The following is a 16,403-nucleotide window of genomic DNA, read 5'->3' as shown; positions in this document are numbered from 1 at the left end:
CTGATGCGAAGAACTGACTCATTGGAAAAGATCCTGATGCTGTGGGAGAGACTGAAAGGCAACAGGAAAAGAGGGCAGCAGAGGATGAGATGGTTCGATAGCATCACTGACTCAATGGACATGAATCTGAGCAAACTCTGTGAGATAGTGGAGGACAGAGGAGCCTGGCATGGGGCGGTCCATGGGGTCACAAAGAGTTGGATGCGACTTAGCGACTGAACAACAGTAAGAACACAGCATATAAAAGTAGCTCTTTTCAAATAAATATAATTTGGCCCATTTTCCAAATAAGTATGTATACCAATAAGAATTTTTTAATGTTCCATAGAGGAAATTAAAAGATAAATAATACGAAATACAGCTATCTTAAATAAAGTTATCTTAAATCATTTAGGGCTTGGAAGTGAGGTCTGAAATTGGTCTCATATTACACAGCTGCAAGGCACTGAGGGCCACATGAAATAAAGCAAATTGTCGGTGCTCTGGTGCCCGTTCAGGCTTGCAGGTCCAGGTCTGCGGTGGTGTCATTGGTGGGTTTCAGGATTTTTAGCACAATGAACCAACTATAGTCTTTTCTCAGTGAGAGAAGAATGGAGTAAATTAATTAAAAAAAAGGACTTTAATCCACTGCAACAGAGCTGACTCAATCATTAAAGAAAAATGCCTCTTAAAATTATTTCAAAATCTATGATAATTCAACTCTATTTCCTACTTTATAATACCCACCCACACACAACAGTACGTGAATATTTTATATAGTTATTCAATTCCAGAAAATACAGATTTAAGTAGTCCATTGGAACCATTCTTTGTGCAAATTTTAGTTTTACTAAACATCCCTGGAAAGTGAATAAAGTTGACCTACCTACCACACATAGAAAAAAAGTATGCACTGTTGGAGTAAGACTCTGTAATGACTGTCATAAATGATCACCTTCACATTGTGTGCTGTATTAAAATAGAACTAAATACTATTTTAGTATTTAGTAAAACATTACCCTACATGTTGTGGAGAAGGGAACAATTGAAGGGCAAATGCCATCTTTCCTAGTCCTTTGACGGCTTTCATTTTAATCTCCTATGCTGGAGAGAATACAAATCAGTTCAGAGCGGCCTCCTGCGACCCCCTGGAGCCCACCTACCCCTCTCCCTCACCCAAGAAGCATGAGACAGGAGGTGCCACTGCCTTTTCAAGGCGAGAGATTTAAGCTTGTTCTCTTCTATCCTTGTACCTTAGGCCCTGATTTTAAAATGAGAAAACACATGTAACACGTTAGGGAAAAAAAAAAGGGAATAGCTGCAGAAGAAAAGTTTTATGAAAAATATGACTTCTTTTGTGTGAAAGATAAAAAGAATACATTCTCTGATGCCAGGAGTGAAATGGAAACCAACAGCACTCTATCATGAACCATAAGGTTTAGCAGTTCTTACCTGGGCCTGGACCAGGGTTCACCAGGAATGAAGCAAAGGGAGAGAAACAGAGACAAGTTAAAATGTTGGTATATTTGGCGAGAAGATCTCACGTTCTAAGTTTCAAGTATTTTCCATATAGAAAAGGTGGGTGTGTTTTTTTCTTGGTAAATGACTCGAACATTTAACTTAGACCTTAAAATAGAAAAGCTACCTCCTTATTATTGTTTAAAATTAAGATACACAAACAAATTGCAAACAGCACAGTCCAGGAAAGGATTTGGTAGGCAGGATGAAGAAATCTTAGAAAACCGAGTAGACCTCAAAATACGTATCTTGGGGAATGAATATGACTGCAAATATCTGGTGGACCAAACTGTGAGCGGGCTATTTATAGACTGATTGATCTTAATCAATTCATTCACCCACATTTCTGAGGAAATGAGTATTCGCTTCCTCAAATGGAAAAGGGAACCTCAGAAACCATTTTCAAGGCAAACTACCACAGATTACTTATTGAGGAAGGTATGACTGCAGTAAAAATCTATATGACATAATTTTCAAAAATTTACACCAACCCCCCCCCCCCCAATTTTCAGTTACACAAACCTTGCATATTCTTTTCTTACATTTTACTAACAAATGAATCCTTAGAAGTTTCTACTTTTAATGCAGAACATTTATGCTCAAAGATTCAGAAATCTATTATTTCCTGTTTCAGTTTCCATTGTACATGTCTCAATATACCGTAACCAGTAGTCTGGTAACAAACACTCAGATAACATGCTCTGCATTAGATTTTATCAGAGTGACACAGAAGGAGCTTAGGTAAAAGTTTTAGTAGCAAAGACAACTTGGCACAGCCATTTTGAACTTTTCTAAATTCACTACATAAAAGACGCTGAGGCAAGCAAAACTTAAATTCTGACTGGCTGTACACATACACACTGAAGCTAAGAAAATGAGTAGAATTTATTCAAAACATGAATAAAAATTATTGAAATTTTAGTTTACTACTGGAAAGTCAATATTTCAAAACTTGTATAAAAATATTCTTTTGTATTATAAACATTACATTTCAGTTTTTCTGTTTCATCAGGGTCATGCATTTTCTTCTTTAGAGATCGTTACTGGGGTAGAGACACTCGATTACCAGTAGGTGGCAGCAGTGAAGTATATTAGTCACCTTTAGTTGCATTTATTTAAAGGCAAGTTTAGCAATTTTACTTGCGAAAAATCAACATTCTTTTAGAAGACTTTCTATGCAATTTAATTCTCCACTTTCTTGGCCCTTAATTGCTTTATTCAAAAGTTATTTTTATTTCTCTATAATTTTATTGTGATGAACAAAGGATTTTTTGGGAAGGCAAATGTATATGGGTGAGCAGTGTATTTGAAGATTAAAATTAGACAATCTATGTGTGTATGAAACATACCTACATATTTAAATTTGGTGCATACATATAACTTTGTTCTTTTGTGAGTTAAACATACATCTTAATATCCACACACATATCTTCATATGTAGTGTGAAATTCACTCTTTGTTAATCCTCATGTAGATCAAACATGGCAATAACTGTCTGATGAATCTTATGTTACGTTAAACTAGCAATCTTATATTAAACAATTCCTCCTATTAGATATTTCACTCTATTTCCAGTGGAACACAAGCCATAACTATGAATAGCTGCTAACAAAGTGTGTATTCAAAGTCAAAGAAAGTTCCAAATAATACTGAAAAGGCCAATCGCCAAATTGATAGATAACACAGAGTCACTTTGACACCATCTTCATCTCTTTCATCTTATCATATTTCATATCAACAGAATATATTTCCCATTTTTGACCCACACCCTACATAACTTCCTTGATTTTAATTTGTATGGTTGGCAATTGAGATTTTTTTTCTGAGTCTAATGGATTTATCAGATAAGACAATCTTGCTCCCAACACTCAAATTATTGTATAACAACAGATTAAATACCTTGACAGTATTTTAAAGGTAGATTTCATTTTTTATTTCTATTACATTAATATGCACATATATACACATACAGTATATTAAATCTCTTGAGAATACAGAGATCATCCATCTGACTTGTAATTTTAATAATTTACTCAGGCATTGTAAAGTGGGTCAAATATCTTATTCAGGGGATATTATTTATTCTCTATTTTGGGTTAAAAAAAAAAAGAGAGATCAGTGTGCATCTAAGAAGTATTTTACAATATTCCCAAGAGCAGAAGATACCTGGTTGACATGGTCCAGTTTGGGGCATGGCCTCCCTCCATTATAGGGCTTTTCACGCAGCCATTTAGACCGAACCTTCACACCGCTCCCACAGGATTTGCTGCAGCGCGACCAATTGGACCACTCACTGAGCTTGCAGTCTGAGGGGCAGGGGATGATGCAGGCCTCTTCAATGTAACCTGAGCAGATAAAAATGTGACAAGGGCTGTCTCCTCCACATGGCCCTCGGCTATTACCACCCACCATTCCAGCCCATTTAGAAGGACTTGGCAGCAACATGCAAATGGAGAGGTGTCTCTGTCATTAGGGACTCAAATTAAATCCTGCAGGAAAATGACACATAGCACAGTGACTCTGTTCAAATAACAGCTAAGCAGCTGCTGTATGATCTGCTTAGGATTCATGCTCACCATATTTCAACATTTCTGACTTTCTGACAGCTCGTGTTTAATTGACAATAACCTGTCTGCTGCCATGTCATTCTCATGCTGCCGGAATAATACATTAAAAAAATGATAACAGTTTTCTGTAAAATCCTATCTGCTAATGTCACATAAGTTCAAGTGTCTGAGTCCATGCAACATTCTCCCTCAAGAAGAAAGCCAGACCCTCTCAATCAGTATTCAAAAGGAATCATTTAACTTAGCACCTTCTGTTTCGCTTTCATTGAAAATCAAGTCTGATGAAGAAAAATGAAGGATGTTAAATAAATAATGCCTCATATTATTATATGTGCTGTCAGTTTCAAAGCACCTTCACATACCGTATTCATTTGATTCTCTTGAAAATAGCATAAACGTAGTGGGCATGTACGGAGGCTCTACTGGACAGATAAGAAAACACGTACAGAGAGATAACTGACAAGGGCAAGGTCACACAGTCAGAGATGAGGCCAGGATCTGAGTCTAGTCTAGCACTCATTCCATCAAATCACACAGTCAATTAAGTTAAGAGTCCACAGATTTGTCCTGAGAAATGGGAGCATTTTCCTAACCCTTCCCTTAGTACCAACTTGGCATTTCACAGTTATCAGTTTATCCCTATTTTTCTCAAGACAAACAAGTGGAAAAAGCAAAATTCCCCTGGTCAAGAGTCCAGTGTTATCCTCTGTCACACTCTGCCTGTGAGAGTGGTTGTTCTGGAAGGAAGAGAACACTCTGCTCTTACCATTTTACATCAACACCAAAGATTCCATTTTGAAAATGACTATAACGTAAACCAGAGAAGGCAATGGCACCCCACTCCAGTACTCTTGCCTGGAAAATCCCATGGACGGAGGAGCCTGGTAGGCTGCAGTCCATGGGGTCGCTAAGAGTCAGGCACGACTAAGCAACTTCACTTTGACTTTTCACTTTCATGCATTGGAGAAGGAAATGGCAACCCACTCCAGTGTTCTTGCCTGGAGAATCCCAGGGATGGGGGAGCCTGGTGGGCTGCCGTCTATGGGGTCGCACAGAGTCGGACACGACTGAAGCGACTTCGCAGCAGCAGCGTAATGTAAACAGTTTCTCTTAAGAACTCTAGGTGGACTTTTAAAAATTTTATTGAGATATAATTTATATATCATAAAGGTCAGCTCATGTTTTGGTCTTTAATATAGTCTGTGTTATGCAACCATCAGCACCATCTGCTTTTAGAACATTTTCGTTACTACTGCTATACCTGTTAGCAGCCATTTCCCATTTTCCCTCCCGTTCTCTAGCAACCACTAATCTAGTCTGTATCTCTAAGAATTCACCTATTCTGAACATTTTATAAAATGAAATCAAACATTATGTTTTACGATCGGCTTCTTTTACTTACTACAACGTCTTCAGGATTCTTCTATGCTGTGACATGTGTTAGTACCTCACTCCTTTTTATAACTAAATAGTATTCCATTGTATGGAAGTATCATATTTTTCAATCCTTTCATTAATTGATGGACATTTTAGTTATTTCCATGTTTCGTACATTACAAATAATGCTGTGAATATTTGTGTACAAGTTTCTGCACACGAGTTTTCAGTTCTCTTGGGTATGTAACTAGGAATGGAATTATCTGATCATACGATAATTCTTTATTTAACTTTTTACTGAAATGCCAAACTGTTTTCCAAAGTGACGGTACCATTTTACGATACCACTAGCAGGATATGAGTGCTCCACTTTATACATTTGTCAAAACTTGCTTATTATGTCTCTTTTACTTTAGTGTCCTTTGAAGAACAAAATTTTAAATGGTAATGAAGTCCAATTTATCTATTTTTATTTTTATTGCTGTACTTTGGTGTCCTATCTAGGAAACGATTATCTAATCCAAGGTCATAAAAGTCAAAAACGCCCATTTTTCCCCAAGAGTTTTATAGTTTCAGTTCTTATACTGAGGTATATAATTCATTTTGAGTCAAGCTAAAAATGTCTAAAGTCACTTACAAATCCATGTCATCAGTAACCAAATTATTTGATGTTTATAAAAGACAATTAATTAACAAAAACCCAACTATTGCCAAATATTATCAAAAGCGCTTTAGTAAAAGAACACTACTATTTCATATGTAATAAATTATTGAAATATTTCTAGAATTTCATTTCCTACCTTGTGCGTGTGTGCGTGCTAAGTTGTATCTGACTTTTTGCAACCCTATGAACTCAGCATGCCAGGATTCTCTGTCCATGGGATTAATTAATTCTTGTCCAGGCAAGAATACTGGAGTGGGTTGCCCTGCCCTCCTCCAAGGGATCATCCTGACCCAGGGATCAAACCCGCATCTCTTCTGTCATCTGCACTGGCAAGCAGATTCTTTACCACTAGCGCCACCTTTCCTGGCTTGCAAAAGATCAAAATAACCGCAAAAACAAACCTCTAACCTTTTGCCATTCAGTAATTATAACTGACAGTAGACTCACATGATTTTTATGTCACTACTTCAGAGTAACAGATAAATGGAAATTCTTTCCATTTTATCTGCTGAAGTACAAATGGCACTGGTGAAATATGTCATGTCTGACTTCAGTTTGATTCACATTGTATTATTAAGTAAGCAGATATAAAATTTTTATGTTTGATCTTCCAATAGAGTACTCCAGAAAATGTCTCTCCAATAAAACTCAATTAAACTGCTGAAAGATACAAATTAGGCACTGAGATAAAGACACAACGGCGAAAGAGTATAATGCTTAGCATTCCATTTTAATTTTCTAATGTGTAACAACATTCAATAATTGCCTGTCAAGTGTATCTCGTACAATTAAAATCCTTAATGCTACTAGTGAACTGCCAGATAAGCATTCCCCTGCCTTCTCCACTAGGATCATTTTTGAGGGCAATTAACACCAAACGATCATGGCGGATAGAAAGACAGAAACATCTGAAGCGTTTTAAGGCTAAATAAACTGCTGGCATCTTGAAGCAATTTATGGTTCCCGAGAATGCTGGAATAAAATAAATGACTTCACAATGAGGGTGTTAAAACTTGGTAGCTCAACACAGAATATGACACATGAAAAAATCAAACTTCTGAATTTTGATTGTAGTTTTTGTATCTATATCTGTTTTGATGGCTGCTTTAAGGTTGAAATGAATACAAAATTAGCAGGCTTTGAGTGGCAACCAGAGGACCTTTGAGATATATCCAGTCACCTCATTCATTTGAATTATGAATGTGCAGATAAAGTAGCTTTCAACAACTTTCCCAATTATGATATCGTGCTGTTGAAAGGTATACTGTTGATAGATTAAAGAATTCATTTTGAAAGCACGTGGAACATATTGGTTGGTTCTGATTTACAGCTGTGTGAATGAGCTCTGCTGGCCCTCCATTGGAAACAGCTGGATTAATCTCAAAAGTGACCTGAAAAATCTATCCTGCTTAAATGTGTGTTATATGCACATGACTGCAATTGCAAATGAGAACATTTAGCTAGAAGTTTATCTACTATGGTCCTTATGGATTTGAAAATACTGAAAAAGGTTACTGAAAAATAGTTTCAAAATGAATAGAATATTCTTTTGTAATTATAGATTAAGAACAGATAACTTGAAAAGCTGGGGAAACTAAACTACCATGTATATATCCAAACGCCTATAATCAACTATTCTACCTATAAAATTCTTACATTCAGTGTATGAAAGGTTATGAATCAACCCTAGGCAATTAAAATGTTCATAATGAAGTATTCAGGTAAGCTTATGTAACTGCAATAAACAGTTATTTTAATTTTATTTTTATATTTTTGTTTCATATACATGTGAAGACATATCTTTTCATATCTGCTAGGTACTTACAGACTTTTTCAGAAAATTTCAACAGTAGTTTTAACTGCTGTCAGATTTTGTAGCTGTTGCTCTTCCAATACTGATAGCTTACGCAATGACTAGGAGCATTCAGATTCAGGCAGTATACCTATGCAGTTCACGGTCAAGGCCATTTCTAAGAGCAAACTCTAAAACACTGCTGTATAATGAAGACTTTGGATGTTCTGTTTCTCTGATTCCTGGCAGACAGCTTCTAAGCTCTGAAATTTCCTGAGTGACAGGAGTATCTTTGTTATTCATGCTGGGCCTCTTAGACTACATGTGAGTTTATGTGAAGATGTCTAAGGAAAGGGGATGACTATACCACATAGACCAAACATGTATTTAAAAAGCTTGGGGCTTTCAGCCTCTTGATATCCTCCCAACCTCTGGGGAGAGGAGATTGAGTTTAACTCTGTGGTCATTGATTCAACTAATAATGCCTACATAATAACTCCTTCCCCACTAGAAAACTCTGGATACAAAAGCTCAGGCTGGTAAAGGACATCCAGGGGCCAAGATGGTGATGTCTCCTGGTTCCACGGGGTGACGGCACGGATGCCCTGTGTTTGGGACCCTCCCAGCCCTCGTCTGTGTGTCCCTTCTATTGACTGGTTCTGATTTTTATCCTTTTGCTATAATAAAACTCTAACTGTAAGTATGGTGCTTTCTGAGTTCTCTGAATCATCCCAGTGAATTATTGAACCTGAGGGAGTAGTGGGGACCCGAAATCTGTGGCCAGTTGGTCAGAAGCGAGGCTCACCCGGGATTCCCGAACATGCACAGCTCATGTCGGAGGCGAGAGCAGTCTTATAGAGGACTGAACCCTTAACCTGTGAAGTTTAGCCCAAGTCCAGGTAGTTAGTGACAGAAATGAATTCTACTTTCAGATGTATATTTTATTTAAAAAGGAAATAAACTTATTTATGCAAGAGCCCATATCCAAAGTTTACTTATTCAACCAAAATAAAAACTTTGAGAATAATTACATACATGAAGGCATTTATGGACTTTTTCTCCCCAAATCTAACATTTATAGTTTTAATTAATATTGTATTAAAAATTGGAAAAAAAGTTCTAAGAACCCATTTTGGAAATAGGGCTTTGTCAGCAATATAAACATTTTTGATAGAGTGTTCAGATTATGAAGTAATAAGAAACTAACTTTGAAACAGTAGAGTGATTTATTTTTAACTGGATCCTTCAGGGCACTGTTCTTTTAGTCAACAAGAATCACACAATGCCATGCTGCTGCTGCTGCTGCTGCTGCTGCTGCTGCTGCTGCTAAGTCGCTTCAGTCATGTCTGACTCTGTGCGACCCCGCCGACAGCAGCCCACGAGTATTTCCAAAGGATGATCTTTAAACACTAGTTTGTTGGGTTCTTGGCTTCCCTGGTGGCTCAGACAGTAAAGAATCTGCCTGCAATGTGGGAGACCTGGGTTTGATTCCTGAGTTGAGAAGATCCTAATAGGTGTTAAACATGACTTTTATAAATGACATGGTCAAGCAAGTTGGAAAATTGTTGCATTAAACTAGGTTAAACAGGTCTTTTTACCCTGGGCTTTCTTCTTTTTGTGTGTTGTTTGTTTGCTAACATGAACTGTGACTCTCTAGGAGAATGACTTAGACACTGCATTATATGCTTCTTAATTTTTTCCTACAGCATCTCACTGGACCAGTAAGAAACAGATCATTCTGATAGGTTGTAATTATAATGCATTAAAACTGGATTCATGTTTTGAGCTGTACAGAGTTTTAATGTTTAATTAGACCTTCTTATGTCCATTTCTAGATAAGGGAAAAAATGCAAAAGCTAACAAACAAAAACAAAACCCCTAAACTTCAGAAAATTTCTTCTTAATTTATAAAGTTTTAAAGAAGTAAAGGTTAAACTTACGGCAAAGAGAGAGGAAACTGTTATGCAGATAAACTTCTTGAATATTTTTTTAATGACTATTTTAAACGACCATTTTGTGTTTATGCAGATTAACTACAATTTCCTGTCAGGGCTAAACTGGCTTTCAATGTAACTATGAAAAAATGGCTAAACACTGGAGAGTAAATGCAAGTGAAGATTTTCCTTTTAAATTTAACTTTAAAATGTCCACAAATATGTTGGAGTGCTCTCAGGTTACTTTTGAGCCCATTGACATGGTTTATGTCTAATATAAACCATATGATTTACGTCTAATTCTTCATGCATTTACAAAAAAATTCCTACGTATAAGCCTTGCTCACTACATAACCATTTTGATGATACTTTGAAGTAGAAAAAGACCAGGGACTGAACTTTAGTTTCCTGTGTGGCCTGCATTGCAGACAGATTCTTTACCCACTGAGCCACAGGGGGAGTCCTGAAATGAGAAGACACTCAACTAAAGGGTATTAGACTATATTCAACTAATGGGTATTACAGTTACTTTGGACGTGCAGGGCATTAATATAACAGGATTCTATATGAGAGTCAGTTAGTATCTCTATGAATTATGAAACCTTATAATACAATAGGCTTCCCTGGTGGCTCAGCGGTAAAGAAGCTGCCTGCAATGCAGGAGACGGAGGTTCCATTCCTGGGTCAGGAAGATCCCCTGGAGGAGAAACCGGCAACCCACTCCAGTATTCTTGCCTGGAAAATCCCACAGACAGGAGCCTGGAAGGTTAGAGTCCCTGGGGTAGCAAAAAAGTGGGACATGACTTAGTGACTAAACAACTACAACAACCTCAACAACAACATAACACAACACGAGTAATGAACAACTCTGTGGTTTTATCAATCAAATTATCATAGTCATCAGCAAGATTACCACACCTAATCATTTCACTGAAGTTATCTGATCATCGAAAAAGCAAGTGAGTTCCAGAAAAACATCTATTTCTGCTTTATTGACTATGCCAAAGCCTTTGACTGTGTGGATCACAATAAACTGTGGAAAATTCTGAAAGAGATGGGAATACCAGACCACCTGACCTGCCTCTTGAGAAATTTGTATGCAGGTCAGGAAACAACAGTTAGAACTGGACATGGAACAACAGACTGGTTCCAAATAGGAAAAGGAGTACGTCAAGGCTGTATATTGTCACCCTGCTTATTTAACTTATATGCAGAATACATCATGAGAAATGCTGGGCTGGAAGAAGCACAAGCTGGAATCAAGATTGGCGGGAGAAATATCGATAACCTCAGATATGCAGATGACACCATCCTTATGGCAGAAAGTGAAGAAGAACTAAAAAGCCTCTTGATGAAAGTGAAAGTGGAGAGTTAAAAAGTTGGCTTAAAGCTCAACATTCAGAAAATGAAGATCGTGGCATCTGGTCCTATCACTTCATGGGAAATAGATGGGGAAACAGGGGAAACAGTGGCTGACTTTATCTTTTTGGGCTCCCAAATCACTGCAGATGGTGACTGTAGCCATGAAATTAAAAGACACTTACTCCTTGGAAGGAAAGTTATGACCAACCTAAATAGCATATTCAAAAGCAGAGACATTACTTTGCCAACAAAGGTCTGTCTAGTCAAGGCTATGGTTTTTCCAGTGGTCATGTATGGATGTGAGAGTTGGACTATGAAGAAGGCTGAGCACCGAAGAATTGATGCTTTTGAACTGTGGTGTTGGAGAAGACTCTTGAGAGTCCCTTGGACTGCAAGGAGATCCAACCAGTCCATTCTGAAGGAGATCAGCCCTGGGATTTCTTTGGAAGGAATGATGCTAAAGCTGAAACTCCAGTACTTTGGCCACCTCATGCGAAGAGTTGACTCATTGGAAAAGACTCTGATGCTGGGAGGGATTGGGGGCAGGAGGAGAAGGGGACGGCAGAGGATGAGATGGCTGGATGGCATCACTGACTCGATGCACGTGAGTCTGAGTAAACTCCAGGAGATGGTGATGGACAGGGAGGCCTGGCGTGCTGCGATTCATGGGGTCGTAAAGAGTTGGCCAAGACTGAGTGACTGAACTGAACTGAGGGCTTCCCTTGTGGCTCAGCTGGTAAAGAATCAGCTTGCAATGCGGGAGACCTAGGTTCGATCCCTGGGCTGGGAAGATCCCCTGGAGAAGCAAAGGTTACCCACTCCAGTATTCTGGCCTGGAGAAGTCCATGAGCTGTATATAGACTATGGGGTCGTCTTAAAGAGTCAACAGGACTGAGCGACTTTCCCTCACTCACTCAGTATTATCTTTCCTCTAAGGCATTGGGGAGGGGGAGGGGTCAGAGCCCAAAAGAAAGGATGTGGAATAAAACATAATAGCAGATATTGTTGATAAAGACAAATGTAAATAGATTTTTCTCTGCTGCTGCTGCAAATAATGAATTGTCCTTGGTAGTTAAATTTTATTTTAAGCAGTGAAACACTTTGTTCCTAAAAGGTAGAAAGCCCAGTCCGTGTATGGGGGATCCTGGAGGCTATGTTTGACAGCCTGGCCTGAGGGGCTCCATGGAGCCCAGTTTAAAACCTTATAAGTACTAGTTAAGTTGAGGTCTCTGTGACATAGAGCACACAGAACTAAGTGATAATACCAGAAGTATTCCCATCTCATACAGCATGAATGGTAGCTGCAGGAAAACTGCCAAGGAGAGTCACCCTCAACCTCTAGGGTCCTCCTTCAGGGAGCCTGTTAGGAAATAATGCTGGTACCCACACTTTATTTACGCTCCACCCTAGGCACCTGGTTTCTTTTTGTGCCCACATATCCACAGTAGCCCCTTCTTTATTTCCCTGGTTCTTTAAACTTGCATCTTCTACCTCAGGAAAAGTCTCTCACTCTCTGCCTGTCTTTTTACATTTGAAGGGAAAAAGATCTCAATTGTGAAAGATGACTATAAAAGCAAACACTAGCTTCATCTGTGTTATCAAATGAAAGATTTAAATTCTAAAATGAATTAAGACATTAGAAAAATACTACCAACTGAAAAAGTTTCTTAGAGAAATCAGCACGCCGTTTCAGTTCATTTAAAAAATTAAAAATTAAAAAATTGCCTCTTTTCCTGGTTTAATGAAACATGCTCTTCCTCAAATACAGGCATCTACTACAATAAGGAATAATTTCTCACTCCATTTTGTTTCTAATTAACCTTTAACGTTAACCTTATATCATCTTCTATAGAATTTCATTACAAAAAGGAAAACATTCCAGGCATATTATGGTTCAGTGGTCATGTAGCTTATTTCAGAATCTACTTTCTTCATATCCATAATTAATTTTCTCAGATGTACTCTGAGCTCCACAATGTCTTAAAAGTACATGTTCTTGATCTAAAATTTACTTGTAAATTGAGTATTCTCTGAATTTTAAAAATTTCAGTTGGGCACTTGTACAAGAAATACACTTAGGATGCATTCCTTTTCTAAGTTTTGCTGATGGTCTTTTGTTTGTTCCCATAAATCCTAATAGGAAAAAAAAAACCCACACTTGGTGGCACATATATGAGAATTTCTGACTGATAAAGCAGCATCCAGCATTTACAGTTCCTTATGACACTGAGGGACGATCATTCAAACACGATACCTGTTTTCAAATCATCCACATCATACCTGCAGGAAACTGGTGAAATAAAGATGGAGACCATTTAGGTTATTATGCAATAATACTAAATGTTGTCATAGGGTGGGCTATCATTATAAAATGAAAATATCTTACTAAAAAGCCTTTGTTTCACTTGTAAAGTTTGCAGAGCTTTCTTTTTATTAAAATAATTAGTATTGCAGTACAAACCCCCTATGAAGCAACCTGTAAGAATGACTGTGGGTGCCAGAAAGGGTTTTGCAAAATATCAAATTTTAATGGGCATACTTTGAACCCCACTGATGCTTCGAAAACTAATTGCTAAAGCCATTTATTACTGTCCAGAAGGTTCTCTGTGATACCATTCATAACATGTGAGGCAAAGAGAGAAAGCATGAAAGAATCAATACAAATCATTCTACTTTAGAATTAATGTTAAAGGGAAATTAATCTTATACCACTGAAGCATTAGACAAACTATGCTGAACAATTCAATAGCGACTGTAGTTAAAAGACTGAAACAATTAAAAAAGTGTAATGTGTCCTGGAACAAGTAGCACAGCTATCTGAATGCCAGCATGATGGTCAAAAGGCAGGACAAAGTCCTAGAATTTAGTCATTGGATTGTGAATCCTGAGTGCACAAAGTCAAAAGCACACACAACACTTTAATACAATACCGTACTCTGTTTATGAATAGAGCAGTAAATAAACACAGCGCTTTCTCCTGTTTCCCAATCTGAGCCAAAAAAGACTTTCCTCATCCTCAGGGCAATCGTTAACTTGCCAATATCCTTTCACAGAAGATCCTACAGAACTCATTCTGTTTTCAAAATCATACCTAAATAGGCATTCACCTTATAAAGATCCATATTTACAAATTTTTAAAACTTCCTAATGTTTGTGTTCCTCCCCACAACTGGTAAGCAAGGGAACTATCACCCATTAGGTTTTGATTATTTTGACACCCTCTGCACACCCCCACCTCCCCACCATCTTGTCAGAATGAAGATGACTCAGCAGTTCTACAATGTGGGCTGAATTTCCAGTGGCTTTTCTGGAATGTCTACACTGCTGGTCTGAGTAAGAAGGGTTCAAATCCCAGTTGGCAAATGATAGCCTAGGCTGACAGCCTATTCTTTTAAATAAAGTTTTATTGGAACATACCTGTGCAATTCACTCACATATTGTCTCTGGCTGCTTTCATGCTATAACTGCAGAATTGGGTAGTGGTTACAGATACCTTTTGGCCTGCAGAGCCTGAAATATTTGCTTTTGGCCCTTTAGGAAAACATTTGATAACAAGTAATTTAACCATAGACAGTGGAGCCTGGTAGGCTATAGTCCATGGGGTCGTAAAGAGTCAGACATGAATGAAGCAACTGAGTACACACGCAACTTAACCTAAAAGCTGATTCTCAAGTTTGCTCAGAGTCTGTCCAAGTTGGTAAGTATTTGATAGGTATCAACAGCAATATATAAAATTACTTTTAGGTGATAGGAGACCTATGTATACATAACAGCACGGGCTCAATAAAAACAGTCCTATGAGATAGGCTTTTCTGCTTATTTGACATTAACAGATGATAAAACATCACAAATAAAAATGAGTTCAGTTTTAGAATATCTGTTGATAGTGCATTGTGGCTTAAACTCGATATGAGGAACATCATAGACAAATATGCTGAGAGTAAAGATTGAAGAGAAGTGTCTGGAAGAAATTACATAATTCAAAGTGCTCAAGACTTGAGTATCTGGCACTTTTTCAATTTATCCCATTCACCTTGAAAGCGTTGTTTTGAGATAAATCTAATAGAAATGTTACTCCTTATTTTCTCAAGGGAAGTTGAGTGGACACAAAGAGAATTAAATAAAAATTCAATATTCCCAATTAAAGCTGTAAATATAGGCTGGAAAAAAGCAAGTTGTCTCAGTTTACTAATATAAACCAAGAGAAAAGCTGTTGTCCAAATCTGGTGTTGTGCAAATCAGGCAATTCTGAACCTACCTACAATTCAGTAGGCAGAGAGAAGCACACATACTTGATGAAGAGCATGTAGAAAGTTTGTGGATTATATATGTTTATTCCAAAGATCTTAGTTCTCAGTGATCTGTTTGATTATACCCCAGAATTGTGACACAGGGAAGGACATTGTTTGAAAAAGTGTCCAAGCCTGACTGTAGATCAAACATAGCTGTAAAAATTCTCTCCAACTCTTCACTCATTCATTCATCCTACGAATACTTACTGAGCACGTACTGTTCTAGTGCTTGGGATACATGAGTGAATAGAGTAGTCAAAGATAACTTCATCAATTTACATTTTTGTACAGGAGATACAACATAGACAAAAATATAATAAATAAATTACATGGTATGTTATAGAGTGATATATGCTTTTGAAATACAAAACGTTGAGCAGAAAAAGGGGTTTTGGGTGATCTTGGTAGGGTTGAGGGACAGCATAATAAAATCTGTCACATTTCAATAAGAATCTTATATACATGTACCTTGCATAAGCTAGGTTACCTCTATGATTCTTCAAAATATAGAGGTTAAATGATATCATAATTCCAGAAGTTCTACCTCTTGTTATGTGAAATTTTAAGAGTAATTAACTGGAGAAGTACCTAGTACTATTTGCATAGGCAATCAATTTCTAGTAAACCAATCAAGTTCTTTGGAACAGACCCTGATGCTGGGAAATACTGAGGGCAGGAGGAGAAGGAGGCAACAGAGAATGAAATGGTTGGATGGCATCACTGAATCAATGAACATGAGTTTGCGCGAACTCTGGGAGATAGTGAAGGACAGGGAAGCCTGGCGTGCTGCAGTCCATGGGGGCAAAGAGTTGGACACGAGTTAGCGATGAACAACAACAATCAAGGTCTTAGAGGATTCTAGCAGTGACGAGAAAACGTGTAATTTGGTTTTTGAATGATTTATAGTCTGTTGCCAAC

General features: G+C 37.7%; 1 protein-coding gene across 2 annotated transcripts in view; it reads right to left on the bottom strand.

The window, feature by feature from the left end:
- THSD7A (thrombospondin type 1 domain containing 7A) overlaps positions 1-16,403 on the bottom strand; it is a 475,647-nt gene that overhangs the window by 41,085 nt on the left and 418,159 nt on the right. For both annotated transcript variants that reach the window (XM_027540050.1, XM_027540049.1), the window contains exons 14-15: positions 3,664-3,842; positions 1,432-1,437 (exon numbers count right to left, since the gene is read on the bottom strand). In XM_027540050.1, coding sequence (XP_027395851.1) covers positions 1,432-1,437; positions 3,664-3,842 — 185 coding nt within the window. The remainder of the gene's footprint in view (positions 1-1,431; positions 1,438-3,663; positions 3,843-16,403) is intronic.

This window comes from Bos indicus x Bos taurus, chromosome 4 (genome assembly GCF_003369695.1).
Source record: "Bos indicus x Bos taurus breed Angus x Brahman F1 hybrid chromosome 4, Bos_hybrid_MaternalHap_v2.0, whole genome shotgun sequence".
NCBI classification, from domain to species: domain Eukaryota; kingdom Metazoa; phylum Chordata; class Mammalia; order Artiodactyla; family Bovidae; genus Bos; species Bos indicus x Bos taurus.
The sequence above is the reverse complement of the archived record's forward strand: the minus strand, read 5'-3'. Positions and strand labels throughout refer to the sequence as shown.